Here is a 20,034-nt window from a genome sequence, read left to right on the forward strand (position 1 = left end):
AGGGGCAGTTCTATGAAACTTGATTTTTGTCTTTTGAAGATACTAAGCTTGCCTTAAAAATCTGACTATCAGAGCACCTTCTTTCTCAATTTTTGTCTTCTGTAGTCGCCAGTCCTTTTCCTTGTATTGGATTCCAGCCTTAAAAAAAAAAAATAGGGCTTTTTAATTAATGCTGTCTCACAAGATTTACTTTTACAAAATGGAAATGTAACCCCTTCCCCAAATTACTTTAACACTGAAGAAAAACATTTCCCACACCCCTCCTCCCCTGGATTTTGGAAGTGAATCAGCGTCGTGGTCCTTTACCTCCTGATGTGAACTTCTGCAGCATGCACATGCTGGCTTGACTGTCTTGCTGATAACACAGGATATACTAATGTCCTTTGGAGAGGTGAGAAGCATCCAGGAGTATGTTCACTAAATCACGATAGTAAGTTTGCTTGACATACCTATTTAAGGCTCACACCATAAGCCTGAATATGTTCTAGATTAGAAAAGTCAGAAATAATTATGTTTGTCCATCAAAATCTCCTGTAGTTTATTTTGTGTCTGAGTCTCAGCTTTAAAAAAAGCAGTTTCAAGGTTGTGGTGGGAGAAGGAGGAAAAACACAAATGTAAATGGAGCATAACAGAAGCAGATAACAAGTTACAGAAAGACAGAAACTTTAAGAGCAGTGAACTGTTTAATAAATCTAAACAAAACAGGAATACAACAATTATTTCACATACCAGAAAAGTGAAGACCAGCTTTTTACAGATAGTCTTGCAAAATTGGAGCCCAAAAGACACGGGCTTGAGGGATGAAGGAATGAAGACTCCTTGAATCGGATCATTTCTCTATGGCTCGGTTACAGCTGGCTGCATGGTGCTGCAAGTGCAAAACTCTCAATTGGCTCAAGTAGCATGGAGGAGTGGGATTATATATTTATTGTTTAGAAGAAAACTTCTGAAAAAGTTGCTTAAATGAATTAGTCATAGAACTTTTTTTTCCTGGTTTGAATAGTCTTTTCCCTGTTGATTTTTCTTTCTATATGGCTAAAATGTCTCAATCTGGGGCTGCTGTGAATGGCAATGCCAGAGTTTGGTCTGCACTATGGTAAAGAAGTGAAAGGTATTGACCAACAAAAGTGTTAGTTCTCTGGATGGTGTAGTAAAACAACGTTTACATTTGTAATCACCTACTCAGCCCTCTCGGAGGGACAATTTATATGTGCATTTTGTTTTCCCCAAACATAAAGCTTTACTCAGAAAACAGCCCAGCTAACCCTTTGCATACACAGTTCTTAAATACTTACATTTTTATACAGCTCAAGAAAATGAGTAATACTTTGATGTAGTAGCAAATCATTTATTTACCCAAAGTTTATGTTAAGCTATATTTGGATAGAAATTGAATACAACTTAGAACAGTACAAAACCAGATTTTATTATCATATTGAAGTAAAATTACCTTTCAAGGGACAAAATAGTAGGAAAAAGGGTAAATTTACAAAAACATGTTTCACTTCAATAATAGTCTAGTAAATTAAGAAAACACACTTTTGCATGTGTCCTGTACTAAAATATTTTTAACATGAGTGTGCTTTATTTAGCATTTCTAAAGGCATTAAGGAATAGTAGTGGTTTATATTATAGTCTATGAATTTTTTATACCATTATTGATTTGGTTTGGATTCCAAAGGAAGAAATTGCCTGTTTTATTATTTGTAGTCTTTTCTTTCTCATAGAACTTCGTGCTGTCTTAAGCACACTATAGGCGCTACTTGAGAAAGTCATCGTTGGCAGTTTCACTTTTATTTTTCAGAAAACTTGTAGATATCAGTTAAGTAAACTATGCTGTCTTTTCATGTTAGGGAACTGAAACAGAGGCCGTGTGGCAGCTGTTTATGCAAAAATGACACCTCTTCAGAGGTCATTTAAATTTATTCACGATTTTGTTAACCTTCTAGATTACTTTAGCCAGTAAGCAAGTGTTTTTAATGTACTTTGTCCCCTTTTATGACACTTGGACCTGTTGTGGTTGTATCATCTATTGTGTCCGCAACCTGTCACCGCATTAGACCTACCAGCCAATGTTCTGTATTCCATTTTACAGCATGTCTAAGGAATCCTAGTGGCAGCTACACATAAACCAGCACAGTTCTTTTCTTCTCATTTTATGGCAGCCACCAGCATCTGATAGCATCTGTAGAGGTGGCCTCTAAGTCCCTGATTACCTTTACATCTGTCCCACTCAATAGGAGAGGTAGAGTACACCCTTTCTGATCATTCTTCTTAGCTGCTTGGCTGGGCCAGATCTTTTCTACATTGTTCCCTATCAAAGTATGACATGATTCTTACATGATTCTTTTCTTAGATCTTCCTGTCTTTAGAAGACCTTAATTTTACAATACATTGTTTGGATGTTCAGTATAGGATTCACCACTTCATTTTTCCCAACCTTCTGTAGAGGGCAGTCATGATTTTTCAGGAGGCCTAACTTTCCTCTTTTCCCCCTGTACCAGTCACCTCTCTTAAGCAACTTTTGCTGATACAGAGGTCTCCCTTGTATTTGTTCTAGAATTTTAGATCCTTCTCTTCCACCCATCTCATCTTCAAGAAATGATATCCAAGAGAAAGTGGTTGTGGATCCCAGTTTTTGTTAAAGGAAAGTTCAGCTGGAACTGGTAAGACCAAATACAAATCCAAGCACCTGTAATCTTCCTGAGATTTCTGTTCAGGGCTTGACTTCTGAGTAACCTGGGTAGGTGGACCAAAGGTCTAACCAAAGCATGGTAAGGATTCTACAGAAGCTTTGCTGTGCCTTGAGTTCTTTCATCAGCATCTTAAACTCTGGTTTCTAGCTATCATGGCCAACTTGCTTGAGTTGTTCCTCCTGTACTTGAACTCTAGCAGACCACTTTGCCGTCTCAAGTACATCTGACCGTCCAATACCGTGGTGGTGTAACACTTGTTGAATTGGAGACTCTGTTGCTTACTGAAGAGGCAGGTTTTGTATTGAAGGAAAGCTCTACATTGATGCCAGTTGAACCTATTGCATGTCAAGCTGAGGATTGCAATAGGGTTTTGTTTGTTTTAACAGTTGATGAAAAAGCTAAATAGAACACTGTAATCTTGTGAAGTTTCATAATATCTGGAAATAGGTGTTTAGGCATTTTCATGTATTGTAAGGATTTCTCTTTAAAGCCTAAAAGTTAGGAAACAGCAAATATTTTTCCCCAGGAAAACCATTTTTCTCCGTTCAGGTCTGCAAAGTGAGAAGGTGGTATTCTGTCCTGTTTACAGACTGCACTGTACTGGATATCCACAAAGAGCAAGGATAGAAGGGCATGTGGAGGTGCCTCATGCTCCATGCCCATCTTCTCCATGTTGGTCTTCCAGGAGATGTAATGAAATGCTGAATTCAAAGTTCGGGCGGTCCCCTTCTTCCTCCCTTGCTACAGCTGCCTCAGCAATTCCTAGATGTTCTCAGTGTGATAAGTTATTGCTGCCTTGGTGTCCAGCCTCACAATGTGGGTTGTTTTGGCAAGCAACCATGTTTTCCTGAAGTCCATAAATGAGAAAAAGATAAGAGGCTTTTGTATTGCGGGGTTTTTGGGGTTTTCTTTTGTTTTTTAAAGCCATCTCAGTAAAACTTGAACAGAAGCTCTTGAAACACAAGACGTTTCTGGAGCCTGATGGCTGACTTCTAACTGTCAGAGACCTCTAGCAAAGACAGGAAACATGAGAACGTTTTCAGAAGAAATACCATGTGAATATTCTGCAAAAGAAGCTGTAAGACATTGTAAATATAGGGGTCCCTGCTTGCATCTTTTATAAGATCAGCTTTTTGCACCTGTGTTGTATAAGTTAAAAATACACATCCGTGTTCATCCACCAACTCCTAGGAAGTACTGAATTGCAAAACTTTTCAAGACAATGCTACCTGAAGGAAGGAGCACATTTCCCATAAGCCAAAAAAAAAACCAAACCCAACAACCCCAGCATTTGCACAGGAGGAAGAAGTATCGATCATAGTCATGCAAGCAGCTTCCTTTTTTTTAATGTATGGGTTTTTTATGGAAAAGTATATGTAGTACTTTAACCTGACCATGTGCTTTGTTAATGGTATGTTTACTCCTTCACTGTTAAGAAGAAATTTTAACCCAGATAAATTTAAGTAGCTCTTAATTGTATCTCTTTTAGATGGTATTTTATGCTTGGAAGTAAAATGAGATTGTAGTGTCTATAGAATTTGGTTTTGTTTGCATTCTTGACAAGCAAGCTAGTGTTTGAACTCCTTCAATTTATAAGCTTGTAGACATCTTTCTGTTACAAATTTTTGTTTTCACTTGTCAGTCTAAGAATGAGGGTATACCTTGACCACACTGAATATTGCTCATCATCCTCCCCTCAAGACTTCCCACTCTATTTTGTTCCATTTTTTCTACTTAATCAGCTATTAACTTGTTTGGAAATTGAATGGGTGATTTAATTCAGAATAATTTCTGGCTTGAACAGGCAAATTGCTGTTTGTATCACAGAGATCAATAATGTTTTTGACACTTGTCTTCAAACTCACAACTGTACAGATGTGTAGGGAGACTCATATACATAATAAAACAATAAGGTTATCACTTGGATGTTTGCATTTTAGAAGGGAAGTACATATGAGAATTTCCCAGCAGTTTCCAACAGTACTCGGAGCAGGTGACAATATCAACACTATTGAGGTTATATCAAAAGAGTTTGAAGTTGTTTCCTCTAGAAAATAGGAAACATTGTTTTGGACTTCAGCAGCCACAAATTGCTACTTCCTTTTTTCCTTCTTAAATTATTTAAGATTTAAAAAGTAGAACTGAAGGTTGTGGACCATTTAATAAGTAGTTTCACACTAATCTTCCTTGAAATGTCATTGGTGGAATTTCAAGAATCGTGTTTCTAGAAAAGGGGTACAGTTCTTGCGTACATGATTCCCACTACATGGAAAGTTCTCATCAATTGAACGAACTTGTTTGGTTTCAGAAACACTGGGATTCTGGAGCAATCTTTTGGCCTCACTTTTAAATTTAGGCTATAGTGGAATAAATTCAGAAGCTAAATGATCATCTAATGATTCGTCACACGTTTGCAAAGGTCATATTTGCCCCTTCTGGACAATTTGCTTTTTGGCCTCTCTTATGTGAAAAAAGCATGGAACAGTTCTCAGTCGGAGTCAATTTATCCTTCCTAATCTTGTACAGAATTGCCTGTAGGGGTGTGAGAAAGGTGTTTAATACCACGAATGGCATGGAAAAGCTAAACATGGAATAATTACTGGGTTTTGTGTTGGTGTGGATTTTCTTTTTCTTTCAAAGAAGAAAAGAATATTGTGTTCAGTTCTGGGCACCCCAGTACAAGACAGGCCTGGAACTACTGGAGAGAGTCCAGCGGAGGGCTATAAAGATGATGAGGGGACTGGAGCATGAGGAAAGGCTGAGAGAGCTGGGGCTGTTTAGCCTGGAGAAGAGAAGACTGAGAGGGGATCTCATCAATGCTCAGAAATATCTAAAGGATGGGTGTCTAGAGGAAGGGACCAGACTCTTCTCAATGGTGCCCAGTGACAGGACAAGGGGCAACGGGCACAAACTGGAACACAGGAAGTTCCATCTGAACATGAGGAAAAACGTCTTTACTCTGAAGGTGACCGAGCACTGGAACAGGCTCCCCAGAGAGGTTTTGGAGTCTCCTTCTCCGGAGATACTCAAAACTTGCCTGGAAACAGTCCTGTGCAACCTGCTCTAAATGAACCTACTTTAGCGGGGGGGGGGGGGGGGGGGGGGGTGGGGGGGGGGTTGGACTATAGATGATCTCTAGAGGTCCCTTCCAACCCCTACCAAGCTGTGAATCTGTGTGACATTCAAATTAAACAATCAGATAAATTCAAAATAATGTGTTCTGGGAGGTCAGTGGGGTGTTTGCTTTTTTTATTGCCGTTTTTTAGGGGGTTTTGGTTTGCTTCTGTTGAGTCCCCAATGGCTTAGTTTGAGGGAGATATGTTATTCAGGAGTAAAAGTTTGGAGTTTCAGGAATATGAAGTTAGTGTATCACTTATAAAACTATTATTTGTAAGTGATTTTGACTTGAAGTCTTCAGGAATTGTTTTATTTGTAAGAGGATCTGATATTTATAATTCCTCATTAAAAAGTACTGAAATAAAAGAAATAGATTCTTATAATACTAGATAACTAACATATGTCTAACATCTTAACTAATATCTTATCTTTGGTTTTGAAATGTTTGTTATATTATGAAAGGTGAGGCTGATAAACCCGAGGAAAGAGTAACTGAAGTACATAGTGGTAAAAACGAAGAGATCTTCAACAGAGTAAAACATAAGCTGGTACAGTAAAATATGAGAAAAATGCACGGTTGGACTGGTTTATATTGTGTTTTGTTTCATATGCTGATGAATTCAAAAGGGTCTATACATATATCAGTGTGCTTGAAAAAAATCAGTGCAATTGGCCAGTGGCCGTATGCCTACTGGTTCCATGGCATGACTCTTTTGTGACTGTCCTCTTTTCCTGTCTCATCCCTCTGGGAAGCAGACCAGTTGATTAACTGTTAGTCAAAGGATGAAATCAAGCCTTTTAGTCAAATGAACTCTTTGGATTCTAATAAGCCTTGGAAAGATGGTAATCTACTTGATGTAAATGCTGATTTTATGACTTTTTCCCTTGCTTAGCATGTTTGCTATTTCCTAACACTAATAATATGCAAAAGATGCACAAAACCCATTCCCTTTCACAGGACCTTTAATTAAAAGCTAGATAATTCCCTTTTGTAATATTTGAATGTCCCCTGTGTATAAAGATTACTATACTCATGGAAAAATGGACTATTATATTGGGTATCTGTTTGTAACAATATGTAGAATTTTAGGAGTTCTTACGTGGGAGCCCACTAGCTTTGATTTCTCAATAAGTAAACACCTTGGAGAATTAGAACAGGAAGAACTTCCGCATGAGTCAGTTCATATAGAAGTGATACAAATCTTTTGAGCATTTGGAAATGCTCTGGTAACAAGTGTTACATGCAACTTCCACAGTTCTTCTGCCATCTCTTTCGACGGGTTTATTGTTGATCCCCAAAATAAAATACAAAAAGCTTTCCAGAAAAAAGGACTATTTTCATTGCTGACTTGTTTATACATATATTTAAAACTGAAAATACAAAACGTATAAAACAGTGACCATGAACTTGTGGGTGAAAACTCTCCAGTCTGTATGTCTGAAGATTTAGGAAAATTGTAGCTGAACTTCTTAGGTGGAGGTGTCCCAGGCTTTGTCTTTGCCTGCAATGTCTGTGTAGCACTGGAGTTTATCTTTTCTAAGACTAGCATTTGGTTGATTCTTTAAGCTGTAGCTTGACCAATTTAAACCTCATCATCTTGTCTACTTAACTCATGTCATGGCTTCAAGTCCAAGCTGCGTGGACATAATCCTTCACTGATATCATGAGATTGCTATGTTAATATTTCATTTTGCTGTATCGTCATCTCTTATACCCTGTGCTTGATGATAGGGAGGATCTTGCATATAATCTCTCTTCCTTGCCATCAAGCTTTGATAATGCTGGGAGTTGGCATCTGAAAATTCCTTGTTTTACAGTGTCCTTAAGCATTCATATTGTTAACGGATCTGTGGGAGTTTACTACTTTTAGGTAACATAAGTGCTACTAATGTTAATGCAAATTGTATTAGATTCCTGCAAGGGGAAAAAGGAGGACCGTGATAAAATCTCCACAGGAATGTGATGTATGTTTCAGGAATGGTCTTCTCTAGTTTCACTGCTTCAGTCTTAATTTTGTTTGATCCTCAAAATAAATATCCCTCTTCTTAACACACCCCCGCCCCAATCTTCCCATTCACTGATACTAAATCTTTTTTTCCAGGGTGCCTGTTCTTATTTTCATAGCCATTATATCTTGTGCCTGGAGAACTCTTTTGATCCTACCATCAAAACAGCTTTTCTGAGCCTAACCAAGCCCTTCTCTCTTTTCATCTGTTTAATAACAGAAGTAAACGAACCAAGATAGTTAAGTTTTAAATAAAAATTGTCATTTACAAGTATTCCATTTGATTTCTTTTTTCCCTTCTTCCTTTTCTTTTTTGCACTTTTGGTGACATAAAGGAAAAAGGAAAATGATGACATAGAAGAAGAAGAAAAAAACCACAAAACAAACCACCCAAGAAAACCCCCACCAACCAAACAAAAAAAACCACTTCAAAACCAAAACCCCTCAAACATAAAAGAAACAAATAATGAAATTATTTATTTTTTTAAGAACTTAAAAACTGAAATTAAACATCAGGCCATTTATATTGCTAGAGCAGTTACCTTCCTCAATCTATAAAGCATCCGTTCATGAATATTCTCTTTTTCTGCTTTTTCATATACTGGTTTCCCTTGCTCAGCTGTTGAGATTTCTAGGTCTATTGCTGTTATTACTTTTTTTTGTTGATTTTTTAACCTGAAGAATTGGAGACAATTGCTTTTACCAGTTACATACAGTTGATTATGTGTTTTCAAAATTTCAGTACAGCTGACTTCTTACTTGGGATTCTTGGTTCCTTCCAGGCCATCCCACCACCTTTTCAGGCTGAACTCCGTGAAGTCTCTTGCATGACTGCTTGATTCTCCTTCTTTTTTTTCTTTCTGGGCCATCTTGTTAGGGGACACTGTACTGTCTTACAGGACCGTTCTTCTTGAGTGCTGCTTGACTTTACTTGAGAGCTATTACGGTATAACATCCCAAGAGATGTGTTTCCTTAGAGCCTTTACTAATAAGGTGTGCACGGGGCACATACTGAGGGCCAGCTTGTCAGTACATGGAGTACTGACCTCCCTTTAATCTTGGAACTTTTGGATGCTGCCGTGCTGTTTGATGTTGCAGTGGTGTCGCTGCAGGCTGTGTAAAGAGAGAGGGGTCTAAAGTAGTCTTCTGTCTGGGAGGGTTTCCTTGAAGAAAACATCTCTATCTGGTTTCCTTGGGCAAGTTACGGTTATAGAGGGAGCAGGTCAGAAGCAACGTTGTGCCTTACTGATCAGCAGTCTGAACTGCTAAATTTTATAGAAATTACTTTGAGAAGGACCATGGCCGCTATCAACAGGCTTATCGCAATCTGGTCAGCTGAACTTCAATACCAAGGCTAAGGTACACCCTGCAGGTGGATAGCTGCCTGTGACAGAGCACAGAGCTGGACCACAACTTCTCTTCCATCTGTCCTGCTGCTCCAAAAGGCACTTCAGTAAAATCTAGTACTATAAAGTTCATTTTGCTCTCTTAGTGAGAATGGGATCACTTATTCCGATTTTCCAGATGTTGTTATTTTGGCAGTGCAACAGCCATGCTCGGCTACCAGAATTCCTTGGGTTTCCTCCTGAAAGACTTCTGTCTCCAAAACAATGTTTTCCATGCAAATAGACTGGACGGTGGTCAAAGGTTTTCCTAGCAGAGCTGGCTGAAAAGAATGCAGACTGCTTAAAAGTCCATCTGAGACCATTTGCTACTTTGACATTCTCCTATGCATGGATTATTTTTCAACCAAATGGGAAGTCAATTTATAAAATTTTGGAGCGTGGGGTTTTGTTTTCTTACGCTGTGAATGAGTATGCAAAGCTTTGATTATTCTGAATGGGAGGGAGTCTTTCCCGCAGAAAGAAGCATTGGCTCCCACCAGTCTTTTACGCATCTTTTGCAGCCTTTCTTCCGGAAGATTGTCCTGTGTTAAGTTATTTAATCTGGTGATTCATGGGTTTTTGCTGTTTTGTTTTGTGTTTTGTATTGGGTTTTTTCTGTTTTGTTTTGTTTTTAAAGCAGTTCAGTGGGAAGAAAATGAGAGGGGGAAAGTACAAGTTATTAATCGAATCATTCAATATTCTCCTGCAACTCAAATCAACAATGATAGTGAACATGAGGCAAAGAATAGAGAAGATACAGGCATGTCTGAAAAAGCTTATTGTGAAGGCAATAAAACTGAGAGTGGTAATTTCAGCTCATGAGACTTGGAAAATCAAGGTCCACGACTATATTTCCATCACGTGTGCCATTTTCCCAGAGGTTTTCTGGATGTTGAATATAGGGTGGTTGAAGTGAAACCTGGTATTTTTCTCTTTCAGATTGTGTAAGTACTTTTTTTTAATATGTTTTAAAAGATTTTTTTTCTTTCTTCTTTAGTAACATGTAGGTGCTTATTTCTGTGCTTCATTCTTTTCACAAGGGAAGAGCATCTTCCAAAGCAATATCTGCTAGATGGGTTAAGGTTCAAATTCCCTGAACCTGACAGTGCTAATTGTTCTGTTTTGCTGATTGCTAGAGGCCATCTTCTTTTTTTTTTTTTTTTTTTTAATTATTCTCCCCTTTTATTGGGGCGGCAAAAGATGCGATATTAGTACAGAAATCTGTAAGATTACTTACAGAGTCATCTTAAAGGGAAGCTGCTGTCATAAATCCTTTGGGTTTTTTGATCTCATGTAGTATGCCCTAATGCTATTTCCTTCTACATCTCAGAAGGCAAAGGGCATACAGTAAATAAAATAATTAGATTCACTCTTTTATGTATTTACAAATAAGTTGAGAAGAAAACGTCAAAAGCAAAGGCATGATAAATAAAACTTTGGTTTCTGTACTCTTTCTTTTTGCTCTAGTTCATTACCTTTTATGGTAAGCAGAATATTACCAAAAAATCCTTGAAATGCCGGTTTTAAAACTGTCACTATACTGTAGGCTATATGTGCACATAGAGTTAAATTGCTTCACTTTATCTTGACATATTTAACGTTATTTGTGAAATGTGATATAATTAATACTGTTTTTTTCAAGGACTCATTTATGCCTTTGTAGTAATGTGCTGCTATAATGCAATATTTTAAGAATTCTTGTCAGATAGTCTAATAAATGTTCTGTGGGATTCCTTGACTTCACTTGTTTTTCTTCTTGCAAATTTCTTTTTTGCATAATACCTTACAGTAGAGAATATAACCACATCATCTAACACTGATGAGGTTAAAGGGAGAGATATTAAACCCCCATCTGTTGAGAGGTGGCTCTTCTTCATTCATAGAACCCTGGTCTGAGATGAAATGGCTGTTGGGCAATTAGTGAAACACACATGGTAGAAAGAGAACCAAACTTCTTACTTTTTAAGCATAAAGAATAAGCAAACACATTAAGTGCTGATGATGCTTCTTACCAATAAGTGGTTTAATGTGGGGGGGGTTGTCTTGGAATACTTAAAATATTTGGAATCGTTATTAACAAGTGGAGTTCTTATTTTCATTTCTTTAACTGATAATTACAGGATCTTCTGCTGAGTTCTTTTCTACTTTTGAAATTCATGTGAATTTGTAGTATGCTAAATTAATCTACAAGGTTTTTTTACCACAAAAATCTGATTTGCAATTGAAAAATTTAACTGCTCTTCAGTGAAGTGTCTCAGCTATGGTATTTGCCTATTTCTCTTTGTTCATTTTGTCTTACATTTTATTAAATCATTGCTGCTTATCCCTGTAACGTGCCCATTGTTTGGGGCAAGAACGCTGTTAAATGTAAACTTATCAAAAGTCTTAAGTGTTTGACTTTTAAACTGTTACATTAATCATAAAGCAAAGAATCTGGAAACAAAGGTGACTGTTGTTTCACTGCATTTTATATCTTCCAGTTCTTTAAGCTGTTTTCTTAAGCAAATAAATACTACTTACATGAAGAAAATATTCTTTTTAGAATGATCGAATCTCTAAAACTAACCACAGTATTTAATATACCTTGCCTCCCACATTATTTGGCATCTTATGTAATTGGTTGCCCCTCCACAAACTCCGGGCAGCACCATCAAAAACCAAAAGAGAACCTGAAATTATTTTCATTTTGCTTAGATTTAATGATTCTGCATGGTCTTCCTTTCTCTTTAATTATTCCCTATATAAAACTGGACATAACATGGTTTCCTAATGAGAACACTCTTCTGATGAATGGGTGCAGTTACTGCTATTGGTGTTCCACCAGTTTTGATTTTTCAGAGAGAATTGGAGGAGAAGCCTAATTTTGCAAGTCCGGAGAATACAATTATTTTCAAACAATCTGGAACTACAATTTGCTACATTTTTGCATACAGCACTAGAGGAGTGTTGGTGTTGCACGTTACCACTGTCTTCACTTGACCAGCAAACACAGTTCAGATGGTTAAAAAAAACCCTTTAGGTTGATAACCTGTCTTGGTTGTTGGGTTAATAAAAGGTGATTCTAAGATATGAATATGCTAATAGTGGAACTTGTGCTGTAGCTTTCTGTATTCCTCTTGCTTACTCTTTCCCCTTATACTTGGCTTCATTTATTTATGGGGTTTTCCTTGCTGTTCTTTGGTTTCAGATGCGAGTGTCTCTCTGGTTTATGTGGTTTCCCCATGTGCGAGGCAGGCTCCGTTCCCCAGATAGTCTCGCGTGGAGATGGAACACCTGGCAAGTGCTGTGATGTCTTTGAATGTGTCAATGGTACGTGACGCTTTCTCTTGCACTTGGAGCGGAGGATTTTATCTGTCTGGGGGAGGATGCTGGGCATTTGGTTATTTTTACCATGTTGTCAAGATCTAAAAAAAATCATTTTCTTGAGGCTCATTCAGTAAGAGGGAAGTTCTACTAAAGATACTTAAGTGGGAAACTGTTGTTTTTAAGTTGTCATGTTTCTTTAATTTCTAAAGCACTTTTCCCTGTCACCCAGGGAATTACTGTTTTAGCAAGACTCCCTCACTACATGTTTTTCAGGTACTACTTTGCCAGTAGCAAACACCAGAGTTCTTTTAGAAGTGAAATTTTTGCTAAGCGCTGCAACTGCTTGTTGCAGTACCGTCAACAAAAGCTTGCTGTTTAGACTATGGGGTTTGCTTTAAGAAACATTTGCAAAGTAATTTTTAAAAAGAACGTACAACCTTTGGAAATTGTACATCAGTGTAAGAATAGACTGATTCGCATTCTTTGCTTCCTGATGTAAATGTTTAGAAAATGTTTAAAAATCTTGAATTTGTTATGCAAGTGACTATATCTTGGGACTGCTCTATGCTATATATATATAAAAAACTGTATATATAGTGAGTTGGGAAAACACTTAGATATTTGACTATTTGTAGACAGAAAGGTAAAAATTGAAGGGTTGCGTGCTCAGATAATTTCTGACCATAAAAATTTGCATGTTAGTGCAGCATTTACTGTTAATATTTATTCAGCAATACTTAGTCTTGTTTAGTCGTGCATGTATCATATGTTTGAAACAGGTTTTATTTTATGTTCTTCATTGCATATGCACATAAACATACTTACAGCGAGAGGCATTTCCCCAGGAGAATGTTTGTGATATTTACATGTGGTAAAATTTTACATACTCAAATACTGTTTCAAAAATAATACTTAGTACATATAATGGGACATTATATATAAAAATTAACTGCTTTCATATGAAAAAAGAATTTGTATCAGGAAGAATCAGAGATTCTTTAGCTTTCAGATTAATTCTTTCACTATTTGGGATAAGATTATAGATACTGTAGAATTAAATGCAACTAATTTTTTATTATATACTACCTGTTGTACTAAAGTAATATTCATATTCCCTTATTTCATATCCGTGTCATTCTGTTAAAGCATCATTTTTGAACTTGATTTAACTGTGGCACACCTCAATGCAATGTTTGATTCAGGATTTAGTTTAGCAAGAAATGCAAAGCCAATTTCTGATACTACATCTTTTCTGGTGTGCAACAGTCTCAACGGTACAAACCACCTGGCTAATGTTCCCCTTTCTCTTCAGTCCCCAAGGTAGTTCTGGGTATTGCTATCAAAATTGTTGCAGTATATATCATAGGGGTTAGATAGAACTGTTTAAATTGTCCACTTTTTTGTCCTTAGTCATTTTCATATCCTATTTCCACGGGGGAGTTATATTCATTTTTCACAGGTAACCGTGAATGTGGACTGTCATAGTACTGTTGCCCTGTGCTTCATTGCCTTATTGCTCACTGGAACTCACTCCAAAAGTTCAACCTGCTTTTGGGTCAGGATTTCTTTTTGCCTCTCAGGCTTTCCCCTTCCTAATCTTCATCTCAGTAGCCTATGGAGGCAGAGTAAATTGGAAGAAAAAATAGGAGTTTTTGAAGGGAAGTCGATATCGGAGAGGGAAGAAGAAAGGCCAGATTGGAGGAAAATGACAGTTTGTAGGAAGAGATAATATTTTGTTGTATGCCCTTAAAACATCAGTGTTAAAATATTACAGGCAAGTATGAAAGCTAACTTTTTACTAAGTTTCTCTTAAAAAAAAAAATTTGAGAAATTTGGTCAGAAAAGTGACATACTTTAGGTTGTTTGTTGGTTTGGTTGTTTTTTGTGGTTTTTTTTTTTTTTAAAAGGGCATTTGTCTTTATGCTATTTAATGCTACAATAAGATTTTTAAAAATAATGCTGTATGATGTGACTTGAAAACTCTTGAAGTATATTTAGAAATGAGAAACTTCCAGGTGCAATTATTAATGATGCATCATTTTGGAAAGCGGAAATAGAAGCCGGAAGATGATAAATGTTTTTATCGACAAGCTGGGAGCAACTGTGAAACTACTCACGAGGAGTTCTATATGTGACGCTTGGATTGTGTGGCAGATCATTTGTAAAGAGAACAGAATAGTCATAGAGCTTGATCTGCATTGCTTTATAATTTGGGGTTTTTCAAGTGCATTTCAGGATGGTTAAGTGGTTCTTGTATCAGGAACAAACATTGCAAGCCACATCTCTAAACTCCTACAAAACTAATTCTGACAAAAACTTAATAGATAAATGTCTAGTGCAATGACAAACTGGTGTGTGTGTATATATATCCCTACCATTACTTCTGTCAGTTTAAAATGAAGAGGAGGGGAAAAATGTTGTTCATGAAACTGATAGTTGAATATAATACCAGTTTTGGTTTTTACAAGGGTCTTAAAAACTAGTAAGTGCAGAAGAGATATAGTAGATACTAGTGACAGATGGAGGAAATATCTTACAGTGATAGGCTTAGATCAACTTCTTCACTTAATTAAAAAAAAAATTGCCATCAAAGTAACAAGAGCCAAATCTGTAAGATCTAGGACATGCTGTTCTCAGCAGTGAGGGTGGTTAGCTGTTGGCAGAAACTGCCAGGAAGATGCTGAATTCCTTATCTTCATCCTTTCCAATTAGGATTAGATGCCTTTTTAAAGAGTGTGTTTTAATCAAATGCAACTTAGGGGGTTTATAGATGGTGAGTGGGGAAGTTGTGTAATCAGTGTTACCAGTGAGTTCTGTTAGCTACTTCTGTGTTTGAAAACCTCTGAAAACAGGCAAGAGGATGGAATGAAAAGGACATGCACACAGTCACGTTAGCATCATTTTCCTGCTGTTATAACATCCTTTTAATGTTAGAATTCAATAATTCTAGAGAGGTGGCAGAGAAAAAAGCTGTCCAGAGTAACACTGTAGGAAAGAGGTCTGCTCTTGTTGCAGAACAGCACTGGCCCGTGTTGAGGGGGTAGTTAATGAATAAGAGCAGAAAAATGCGTGTCAGGTAGAGACTCTGCAGTATGTTCTCTTTGCTGTTTGTGAGCATCTTTGGGACAGATCAGTCATCCTTTCACAAATGTTTTTCCTGGATTTAGTATAAAACTGATGTAGCTCTACAATGTATCTGTATATTTTGTGTGGTTATCTTTGTTACCGGTACACACTGTCTCGAAGTAGCTTTTGGTTAGTCTGTCTTAGAAAACTCTATTAATCTCCAGTGAGAGAAACTCCTACAGTAGTCATTCTTTGCTGATCGTGGAGTTGTTCTTGTGCCTGTTTGACGATAAATGCAGCAGTAAATCAATCCACTAATCATTGTTTTCATGCTTCGGATTTGTATTGGGTTTGGTCTTAAGCTTCCCATCACGTGTAATCTGCTCTTTCTCATAGTTTGTTATATAATTATATAAACATTATTTATCACCAAAATAATGTGTACTCCCGCTTGGAAATGGTCCTGATATTTCATTTTAATTGGAGCTTGTTGTTAAGTACCTACTGTCTGTGGCTGATCAATCTTTGTATAGGTTGAGCTTCTTTCTGATTTTTTTTGCAGGAAATAATTTAGAAAGTGCTGAGAGCAACTTTCTCATTGGCAACAAGAAAAAAATATATTACAGAAAACTGGTGCTCCTAATAGTTCTCTGTGACGTTTTAATCATCATGAATCTATGCGGAGATCAGAGTATTTTAGATAAAACTGTTATACTAACTGGAGACGAAAACTTGTGCTTTTTAAAACACCGCTGTGGTTAAAAGAACTCATCATTACAATTAATGCACAGTATTACTGTTGTTAGAATGTGGTTCTTGTCCCAAAGGGCAGTCAATTTAGAAGGTCGATATTGAGGCATGTAGTGATTCCTTTATTCTGAAGGAAAGCATCTTTGTAAAGAAAGTCATTCTGTATTGTTTAAACAGTGGTAAGAATCAAGCTAAAGTTCTCTTTTGATTAAGTTCCTCTGTCATGGTTTATCCAGTATGAGTATCCTGGGCCTCCCAGAGCATACCCTGCCAGGTCTTTGGACATGTAAAATGATAGTTCAGACAACAGGAATGACTGCAACTTTGTTGTTTCTTGCTCCTTTTCCCGTGTCAGAAGAAAGGTTTTTATTGTTTAATTTGTAAATTAAACCTTGCAACTCTGTGGAACTGTTGGTAAACACTGATTTGCAAAGCAATAGTGATACGATTTTTGTCAGTCATCTTTGCTTCAAAGATAGCTGGTTGTTTCTCCTAATCGTACATTCTTGATGGCCCTCAGGGCAAGCCCCAGGTTGTGCATGTAACAGAATTTTAGCCTGAAGGAGACAGAGAAGCGTGAATTGCTGAATTTAAATCCCTGGCTGCCATAAAATAGTGTAGCTGATATAGCTATATACATCACCGCTTGTTGGATATGGGAATCAGAGATTAGTATAGTGGTGTTGGGTAGAGTGAAGTTTTCAGGGAAAAGCTACATCCATAGTCAAATGTGCTTTTTCCTGAAATGTGTGAGGTACATAAAGAGAAAATAAGGCAACATGGGAAATGTATAGCAAATAATTTCATCTTAATATATGAAACTGAAAATGAGGTTGTGCCTACTTTGTGGTTCCAGTGCATTGTAACAGAGTGCATGTTTCAGTGAAAGTGAGAGCATATATTGCTTTTTTAAAGGTAGATTACTTCAGTTGCCATGAAGTTTCCTTATTTGCACTTAGCTGAAATCTGCTTTCCCTCTAGAGAATACTAGATAGTATATGACATAAATTTGGGGAAAATTGAGCAAGAGATTCCCAAGATGCAGTCCCTCCCCAGATCCTGCATTTTACAGAAGTTAATTCAAAGTTTCTTCTGCTCCACCCAAAACATATTACTCACCAGGATTTTTGTCTGCTAATCCTGGTGTGCTGCCTTTTCTCTTGGGAGAGCTTGTAAGGAAAAAAATTGATTCAGCATTAAATTACAAGCATCAACAAGTGAATCTTAAGAGATTGAAAGCTGCACGTGGAGGAAGAGTGGAAGTGTTTGGAAACAGGAGAGTATCCAACCCTGCCTGCACGTACTGACTGCGAACTGTGCCTTAGAAATTTGAGAGAGCAATTACCAAGCATCCTGCAGCTGCTTCCTTTTGTCAGTCAGAGCTTCCACTTCTCGGGAAGTTTACTTGAATACAAGTGCTACTTTAAAAGCGTCTCTGATTGCTTTATGAAAGATGGTAAACTGCGTGTGTGAGAGTGGTCCTCGTTAATGTGTCCATGCGGTCCAAGGTCGAGGGGACCAGGCTGCTTTCTGCCACGGCCACGTATGAGCTGTGATTTGAGAGTCCAGCCTTGCCAGGGGTGGCTCTGGAGCCCCACGTCACGTCCCTTTCCCCCAGAGGTGAGGTGTGGACTTCCGTTGCCCTGTCCATTGAGAATGGGGTTACCTGATGCATGCACGAAAGTAACTGGCATTGATCCAGGGAAGAAAGGGTGACAACTTCCCCTGGGACTTGAGACTGCGACCCTTTCTGTGCTGCTCTTTCAGGCTGTACTGATGATCACATGGTGGTATAGATGTAATCTCCTAAATCATCAAGCTCATTCACTTGACCTGACACATAACCTGTGTTTTATAACTGCTTCTGTAATTTTTTTCCTCATTTGACCATCAGTGAGGCATTTCTCTTTTCTCTATGCCTCCTGGCTTTCTTCACGCTTGCATCTCTATACAGTGGTACTGCATTGGAGGAGAGATTAAAATTCCTCTTCAATCACACTTCTTGTCACCTGTTGATGCACCTACTCCTCACAGCAATTGCAGTTCCATTAATAAGCTCATGGTGTGAAAAACAATAAAGTTGATTCTGCTATTTCTAAAGGGAAATAAAAATCACCTGTTTCAAAAGGGAGCACCAATGAGTACTGAAGGGATTTGATGGGGGGAGTACTGGGTCAGCAAGGAAAATCTTCAGCAAAGAAGGAAGAATGGAGTCCAAGTGCCACACCTCATGGACACCAGCTAATTACCATGGAGTGCCCACTACTTATTGCACTAATCCTGACAGAACTTACATTGCACTTTCATTAATTTATTTTCCGTGTGCTCTTCAGAAATGAAGATTTGAGCAAGGGTAACAGAGTCTGTCCCAGAGCAGAGACCTGAATATAGTCCTGATCCTAATTAATCACTACATATATCTCTCTGGGCATCCAAAACCACAGAATTTTAAATAGGCACCTGCTTAAAAATGACAAGATGCAAAATGCAGCTTGTGAGCAGCAAAAGTTAACAAACTGTTTGGTAAGTAATAAAAGGAAGATTAATACTAAAGGAAGATAATCTGATACCAAGAAGGTAGAGAGATTTAGTGGTTGGGGGGGGGGGGGGGGTTGGTTTTTGGCTTTGCTTGGATTTTTCTTCAGTCAGAACATTTGAACAGTATTTGAAAATCATGGCTAATCACCAGCCACAGCAGTGTGAGAATTTGGTCTAGTATAGTGGAAAAGGAAGTCAGTCTGCCAAACCAACTCAAATGTTTTAGATCCTCTGAACTTGGATTATATTCACCATAGTCAAATTGGGAAAAGTATCTGAAACAATGCAAGTCATTGCCAGTTACATTTAAAACAGGAGGGAAAAGGAAGATGCACAAAACTGAAGGGTGGTCAAAAGGCCAGTCAACCCAGAATTCCTAGTAAAAATATTCAGTTTGTAGATGCCTATAAATAAAATGTAAATAAATAAAAGAGGAGAGGTAGCAATTGCCAGAACCGCAGCTGGACACGAAACCAACTCAAAGCTTTTACAGTGGCTCACTCTGAGTGGGAGGGCTGGTCAATGGGTAGTAGAGACTGAGTTTTAAATAGCGTAAGGACAAAGTCTAACTCATTTCTTCCATTCATATCAGTTAATGAAAACCAAGATGCTAGATAGATTCTGTGGAACTGATGGTATGTCGTATACAAAGAATATTAGATGCCAGATGGTACAGTTCTGTCTGGTTTTAAAAGTTTTTTAAAAAAATACTTCTAGTATTTACTTTGAAGTAGTAATGTTTTTACAAAGAAAATTCACTTTGGCAAAGCTCATGTCTTCAGTAAGTTCTGAATCTCAGATACTTCTAGATGCTTAAACTTGGACGAGGTTGCAAACACTTTGGAGGACAAGATTAGAATTAAATATTTTTCTCAAAGAATGGAATAATTGGTTAGACCTGTTACAACACCAAACCACAGCTTTGTGTTGCAGGTTTGGGGATTCTTTTTTCCTGCAATTTTTAACTTCTCTCATGCACTGGAGGCTTGTCACAGATGTACTGGCAATGAATGATAGGCTATGACAGTACCTTTCAGTGGTGCTGAGATTGTGTCAGGTGCTGGTGTCCTGGTAACATGCCCAGGGCTAAACCGATCACAACGTGTATTTTTTCCTGTGACAGACTGACAGAGACTACTGGGATTTAAACACATTCCTCTGTTATGAAGA

General features: G+C 37.7%; 1 protein-coding gene across 1 annotated transcript in view; it reads left to right on the top strand.

Annotated features, from left to right (window-relative positions):
• CRIM1 (cysteine rich transmembrane BMP regulator 1) overlaps positions 1–20,034 on the top strand; it is a 195,154-nt gene that overhangs the window by 102,238 nt on the left and 72,882 nt on the right. Inside the window, 1 exon segment of the mRNA XM_075748869.1 lies at positions 12,392–12,513. Within this exon segment, the coding sequence (XP_075604984.1) occupies positions 12,392–12,513 (122 nt within the window).

The sequence above is a fragment of the Balearica regulorum genome, chromosome 3 (assembly GCF_011004875.1).
Source record: "Balearica regulorum gibbericeps isolate bBalReg1 chromosome 3, bBalReg1.pri, whole genome shotgun sequence".
NCBI classification, from domain to species: domain Eukaryota; kingdom Metazoa; phylum Chordata; class Aves; order Gruiformes; family Gruidae; genus Balearica; species Balearica regulorum.